This window comes from Plutella xylostella, chromosome 15, assembly GCF_932276165.1.
Source record: "Plutella xylostella chromosome 15, ilPluXylo3.1, whole genome shotgun sequence".
Classification (NCBI taxonomy): Eukaryota; Metazoa; Arthropoda; class Insecta; order Lepidoptera; family Plutellidae; genus Plutella; species Plutella xylostella.
Window position 1 is genome coordinate 6,990,271 of NC_063995.1, and position 7,137 is coordinate 6,997,407.

Below are 7,137 nucleotides of genomic sequence, written 5' to 3' on the forward strand. Positions count from 1 at the left end.
GCTGCTGCGGCGCTGCGACCGCGCATCTTTTAAATTACAAAATTTATATGGATTTTGGCTGCAGCGCTGCTTCCGCGCGACAATTAGCGACTAATTTGAAGGCGCCCTAAGATTTACTTAAAAAATCGTTATAAACTAGTTAATTTAATACAGCCTATAATATTCTAGAATTGAGAGGGTCGACCATCTTCCCAGCCATCAGACAGACGTGAATGCTGGCGTCCATCACAAAGTACACGAAGGGATATGTCGCGGAAAACTGGACCGGGTGCCGGTTGGCCACGTATCCTGGAAAATAACAATAGAATCAAGAAACCAAGTTAAATTAGGAAGATACATAGGTACAATAAGTTAGAAATAGTTTACCTAGATCTATGAGGGCATAGACTGGTAATGGCAAAAGCCGTGAATTTACTTTCTAAAATTAGATGACTACGATACCAATAATTGCAGATTACCTGCAGTTTCGTAATCAAAATGCATAATTGCACCCCCATCAAAACCAGCCTTGATACACAAAGCCAATCGATGTTTATCTCGAACGATCGAGACCAAAAAGCTACATTATGGTTATGGCAGGAAACAATCATGCAGTATTTTTTCCAGTTAGTCATTTATGTAATTGAGTAGGTAATGTCATTGCATCGGCAAATCATCATTTTCATCTGGCCGGTAGACATTGGGGTCGCTGTAATGTGGATGGTCTGTAGCGGGATCGCGCCCGAGCCTGCGCGCGCGCATCAATGGTTGCTCGCGCCACGGGCCGTGTCGCCGCGCTTGCGTCACCGCGCACCGCACCGCCAGAAACAATGGATGCAGCGAACCACTTATTGCCACTTCGCACCTCTGAACAGAGCGTTTTGGCAACACTAATTATCTTAGTGCAGAGGCGGAAAACCAGCTTTTAGCCTCATAAATAATTACTGTCATCTCGAGAGAATGTTGCTATTGTGCTGATGAGATAAAGTGCGACTCATGTTGCGGCATAATGATATAATCTGGCTCGATTGTCAACGATTGTCAATTTTAATTGATAGTGTAAAATCAATTTTGTTATTTTTCGGAGCGCATCAATGTCAGCCAAGGATTTTCCGGCGGGAGGCAGCGAAGCGTGCGCCGGCGCATGGTGCTCGCCGCCCGCCGCGGGGTCACTCGGCCCACACCGTGCGGCCGGTGCCTAGTTTGTGGGTAATTAAGTGGAGCACACCGGAACCGCAGGGCCGGGCGGGTACCCTCCGCCAGCCGACCTCCGCTCCGGATTCGCACTCAATCGTTTTACTCTCTTAAACAATAGCCTTATGAAATTAAACGCCACAGTTTTACACCGAGTAACGAGGTCTAGTTCCTTATTCTAGTTTCGCATGCCGCAAAAATTAAAGTTGACACACTTATCGCCAGTTTCAGAAAGGCTCTTGGGCGGGGTATTTTACAGCGCGGTAAAAAGCTGTAAGTAAATGCAGCGAGAGGATGACAGGTCATGAAGTAGCTATGTGGTCAACTCACGGTTCCTCTTCTGGTCGTCGTGGCGGTACTTGCGGATGGCCACGGAGACCGCCTGCTCCACGCTGCGCACGTACACGTGGCCCTGTGACGTCATCGGCGTGAAGTCTCGCTGCCGCGGCTCGAATACGTCGCGGATGCCCAGCTGAGGAGGCCATGGAAGCTTCTATTAAAATCAACGACAATAACAAGTGTTAGCCAGCCGGGATTCGAACCGTAGAGCATCACACAAAAGAGTCTAACTCGGTTTTGATACATTGCTACAATAAATACTACTTACCTATAGTTAAGTACTAACTTATATTATACCGTACCGCCAAATATTCTTAACTTGCCTAACTATTAGTTACTTCGCATAATTAGGAAGGCATCTACGTACCTATGTACTGAGAAAAAATATGACCGTGAGTAGAACCTATGGTTATAGCAGATATTTAAGTAAAGTTTTTATATGATCCACGGAAGCGTAATATTCATATTCAACACGCACAGGATGTCCATTGTCCATCTATGGCAAAGTAGGAAGCTATGATAATCTATTCGCATATCACTATGTTCCCCACAGGAACGCAGAAACACGGAACCTCATGGATACCTTTAAATATATATTTTAATTTAAGATTTCAACATAACTATCTGTGCTTCTTAATTGGGGTTTATGATGTGATTCAATCATTTCTATCTAAGTAGTAGCAGGTGTCCTCAATTTCTAACTACTTGCCTAATACTTACATATTAACTAATCTTGTGACAAGATAAATCTTTAAAACTCTAGATCAACTTTAACCTTCAATAGTGAGAGTTTTTATCTCTAACTAGGTAATGTAGAATAGAATTACAATTTGGTATGCAAATTTTCTCATTCACATGGCCATTAGTTTGTGATTGTGTCACCTATCTACTCATCTGATTATTTCAAATGAAAACATAAAACAAAAGTAACTAGGTAGAAGCCAATACGTAATGTTTGTTCTAGTAGCATTGTCACTCTAAAAGAGGGGTCAGGTTTCTTTGTCCTAGACTGTACAGTTATGGTACAAATAAACAAGGTTTTTAAGTCAATATCAATTATACCCAACTTCTGAATCATAAAATGACTGATCTCCATAAATGTAGGTAGGTATCTAGGTGTAAGTATACATTGCAACTAGGTATATCTTTAGACAACAATTCTCTGTTTGATATTTTAGATTTTCAGACTTCTACCCGGAAGCCGGAAGACGTCCAAAAACATCAATGATAACCTTTTATCATCGGGCATCTCATACCTTTTGTAAATCCGTGGTGAGCGTGACATGTCCTTTGACGGTGAAGCTGGGCACGACTGCGCGGACACGTCTCGGAGTCATGGCGGCATGCACGTCGCGCAGGTCGGACTCGCGAGCCATGCGCGCCACCAGCCGGCCCAGCGCCTCCGGCCCGCGCTGCGTGGGCAGCACCACCAGGAGGTAGTAGCGGTCGCTGTCCAGAGGCAGCCGCAGCGCCGCCGCGTCCAGGTGCGGCAGGTAAGCGTGCTCTAGGATCGTGTCGTAGTGCATGTAGGATACCTGGTGGTGAGACAAATAAGTTTAAAGATGCTGTAATACCTACAGTTATATCTTCACAAGGTACACAGGGTGGAAAGATACTTCGGGAACTGGAGGGAACCAATTTGATTTTTAAAGTGTCTTTCGAGCTTAAATGCTGATGATAATAATATTACCTGAATTTTCTTCAATCCATTAGCTAAAAACATCTGGTCACTTCCGTCAAAGGACAAGGTAGGCCCTTCAGGAGGTATGTCGTAAGATCTGTAAATCAAGTAATCGTCCACGTAAGGTGGGTTTGTCAGTATAAAGTCGACAATCGACTTTTTCCTGCGCTCCAATGTTTCAAGTTTTGAATCAATGGGGTTTGTAACGGTTTTTTCCGTTGTCGTTGGTATTGTTTCTGTATCAGTTGTAGCTTCTGTTACATCTGAGGATTCCATTGGGCCACCAGCAGTAGTGCTTTCAGGCATCATCAATAAAGGTTCAGCGTCTACATTTGATGCATCAGTAGCTTCTACCAATTCTTGGGCAGAAGTAGTAGTAGGCAAGTCTTGTACGGTTGTTCCAGATGTCGTCGTAGTTATTGGAGTTGAGGCCAACGTTGTTTCTTGTTCAGTGGCCATTGATGTCACTGTTGTAGTTTCTGAGTTAGTGGATAGCATGGCTGTTTCCATTGCCATTGTCATTGTCATGGATTCTGTAGTAGTAGCATCTGTTTCGGTTCTGGCCGCTTCTGTCATAGTTGGCGGAGCGGGAGGCATTGTTTCAGTGACCAGCTCGGCGGTGGCGGCTTGTTCCGTGGCGGTGATGGGGGCTGTGGTGGTCGTGTCTGTGACTGGGCCGAACTCGGCATTCACTGCGGAAGATGGCGCGGCGGTAGTTGTGGGTATCCGGACATCTACATCGCTTATTGTTTCTGCATTAGGATTGGGGGTAGTTTCTTCTCGTGTCGGTTGTTCTGGAGCGGGAGCTGGCGTGGTGGTCTCCTGAGTGGGCGTGGTCCCAGCTGATGTGGGCGTGGCTCCAGCTGTAGCAGGCATCTCAGTGGCAGCAGTATTATTTGTCTGTGGTGGCACTGTTGAGCTTCCTGGTTTTTCTAAATCGAAACCGTAAAACCGCAATATTTTCTTATAGCTGTCGTTAAATGTAACGTTTTCATTGTTTAATGCTAGGCCCGCCAAAAATCCTTCTTCCGGCACGAAATAAGTCTGAAAACAAATCATAGTTACTTATTCATATTTATTGGATTGGCACGAAGTCGAAGGCGTGGCATACGACTGGTCAGAGTGGAAATCTTCAGAGAACCCTATGTCCCTGATTAGGGATCCCAGGACCTTATGATGATGAAATTGTGACGACCATGTCATAAAAAAATAAGACGAATATTATAAATCTGATAGAGTATTTGACGATGTATTGGACAGGTATGTTATTGTTTATTTATAATTTAATGTAAATTAAACATAAAATATTATAGGTGTACACTGAACTAATATGACTGGCGTACTCTAGTACATTATACTTCAAAGTAGGTATAATGTTTTTTGGTTTTTGTCTTAGATTTATAATTGAAGTTAGTGAAAACGATGATGAAGATGAGGATGACGACGACGATGAACAAGTTCAAACAGAGAGTGAACATGAAAGTGACATGGAAATTGATTTATAAAATAAAACACTTTTACATAAATAAATTCAAATTGGTAGATATTCTGAAGGTAAACATCCAAATTTTAATGGTGTCAAACTATAAATTTTAAGCTAAATATGACAATTACGGGAACACTCATAGAATAAAATTTTACTTACGTCAGAAACAGTTACAAGCTATTGCGAGATTAATCCGGGCATACTTTTCTACGTGTGTAGCATGTCGTGCTACCTCGCCCCCGCCACTTCTTTCACCCCGCAATGAGGGTCGCCAAGTAACTTGCCACATTATAGTTATAATATCCCCTAGCTCTAGTGTTCGTTTTCCAAACGGAAATACTATTTTCCGTAATCATAAAAGAAATATTAGTTTAGTATTAACTATTTACATTCAGAGAAAAAAAAAACTTTTGCAATAACTAACTAACTAGTTAAGTACCTACTTTTAAACTTTAATTTGGGTGGCTTGTAGGGTGTTAACTGACCTATACCATACCATTGAGTTTAATCGAATGTAACTAGGTAAACCAAATATAATTACCTACCTACCTACACCTGTTTTGTAATATTTTGAAACCTGGTACTTGGATATAGTAATATGTAGGATACGGGAAGTTGGGAACTATTTACCAAATAATGAAGTTATAGTGCAGGTACTCACTTTTAATGTTCTGTGTATATCCCTGAACCCTATCCGCATGACGTTCCTGTTCCACGGCAGCTGCATGCCCCGCTGGATCTGGAAGGAGCACTCCCCGTCCACCCCCTCGTAGAGGGCCACCAGGATCCCCGTCAGACCGTACGGCGAAAACGCAATGTTATTTTCATTCAAAAAGTTATGTTCCGCTAAAACTTTTAAACCAAACTCGTTGGTGACGTCCACCATGTGCGCGAGGGGTGTCCTCCCGGTGTCCCACAGCTGTATCTCGATGGGCACGCCATAGTCGGTGGTGGCGGTGGCGGTGAACAGCGCGAATAGACACAGGAGTCGCGGCGCCGCGCGGCCGGTGATGCGTCCGTGGGCGCGCATGGTGCGGCCGACTCTGACTGCAGCCCGCTCCGCTCAAGTGCCCACTGAATCATCACGGCTCGGCTCCAATCCGCTTTACGATTTTGGGTAATCTTCATTATCCTAATTAGCATAAAGCCCGAGGCGTTGATCTACCCGGTGAACGGCCTCGGAGGTTTTTATTAATTTGCCGTTTTAATTGATAGAGCGACGTGATCACGTAACTACATAAGTATTCGGTAAGTAGATGCAAATGACGGGATGATGTGGACGGTGATACAAACCTAATCACTGCTTGGGTTCGCTTCGACGGTTGGGAAACCGGGATCGGTTTACCAGTTTCCCGTTCGGGAGCTTCATAATACTACAGACAAATACAGATACACGCAGACACGATAAAACTTATAACAACCCTATATTTTTGGATGGCAATAAAAGTATACGCAGAACTAGCGCCGCCAGTTGAAAAAAACAAACATACTTAAATAACTTCCATTTGAAAGCGTTTTACCAAAAACTGCCAAGGCCACCCCCCTCGTCATGCTAATTCCAATTTTTAGGAACCTACCTCCTAATGCCTGGTGCCTGGGATGTAGAATATAAGTTTCCGAAGATACAGCCATGAACGACCGTCATTAGCGAAATTTTGGATTAACTTCTACATTCCTACGAAGAGCCTATACTTTCCCATTAGAGAAAACGCTTATTTTTTCCTCAGAGACCACCGAGACAAAAGCTAAAAACTTTTTACAAAATCTAAAGCAAAGCATGATCATTTTGTTGTTCATCCGCTGTTAGGTAGGTACTAGGAGGTGTTTTATAAGCTTTGATTTTTTTTTCTGCAACATTCTTGTCTTTAACTATAATAACTAAGCAAAAATATGATTTTTCAGTGCGGCCTAACGTGGGCCTAACTATACTAGCTGTGTTATTTATAACTTAGTTATGCAGAAATAGTGTGGTAGCGTGGATACTCTGCCTATACTTACGATTTTTTATTTCACTAACTACCACAAATTCAAAAAAGTCTTTAAAGTTGTTACAATGCAAAAATAAAATTATTCAGTGTTTTCTAATTATAACTTGTGCAGATATAGCGTGGTAGCGTGGATAATCTACCTGTTTCATACCTTTCAACTGTTGCCTGCTCTGCACGCTCTGTACCTTTTAAAGTAGTACTACGGCCCCTTCGCTGTTTGCCATTGTTCGCCAAGCGTGTGGATGGGGTATAATGAGAAGCATCCAGTCTTTTTATGAATCAATCACAACAAAAACTGCTTCGCGCTTCGGACCTAATCTCAGCCAGCATCGTAGCGAGGTGATTATTATTCTGAGATCGCTGCAAACTGCGGCAGCGGGGAGCTGCGTGGCATGAGCATCGGCCGTGCGTGGAGTTGCGAGGCCGTCAATATTCCGTTAATAATAATGATAATGAACGATAAATCTATC

At 43.2% G+C, this 7,137-nt stretch overlaps 1 protein-coding gene across 1 annotated transcript; it reads right to left on the reverse strand.

Moving 5' to 3' along the window:
* Window positions 1-107: 107 nt before the first annotated feature.
* LOC105381092 lies at window positions 108-5,802 on the reverse strand. Its single transcript, XM_011550740.3, has 5 exons — window positions 5,341-5,802; window positions 3,203-4,237; window positions 2,769-3,047; window positions 1,504-1,645; window positions 108-288 (listed from the first exon to the last, which is right to left on the reverse strand). The coding sequence occupies exons 1-5, from the start codon at window positions 5,707-5,709 to the stop codon at window positions 155-157; spliced, it is 1,959 nt and encodes a 652-aa protein (XP_011549042.3). The 5' UTR covers window positions 5,710-5,802; the 3' UTR covers window positions 108-154.
* Window positions 5,803-7,137: the final 1,335 nt, after the last annotated feature.

Bases quoted from the DNA above. Each gene is read 5' to 3' on its own strand.
- LOC105381092 (XM_011550740.3), bottom strand. From the start codon at position 5,709: ATGCGCGCCCACGGACGCATCACCGGCCGCGCGGCGCCGCGACTCCTG. The intron at 3,048-3,202 runs GTAATATTATTA...TCTCACCACCAG, and splicing joins ATGGATTGAAGAAAATTCAG to GTATCCTACATGCACTACGA. The intron at 1,646-2,768 runs GTATGAGATGCC...TGGCCTCCTCAG, and splicing joins TCACCACGGATTTACAAAAG to CTGGGCATCCGCGACGTATT.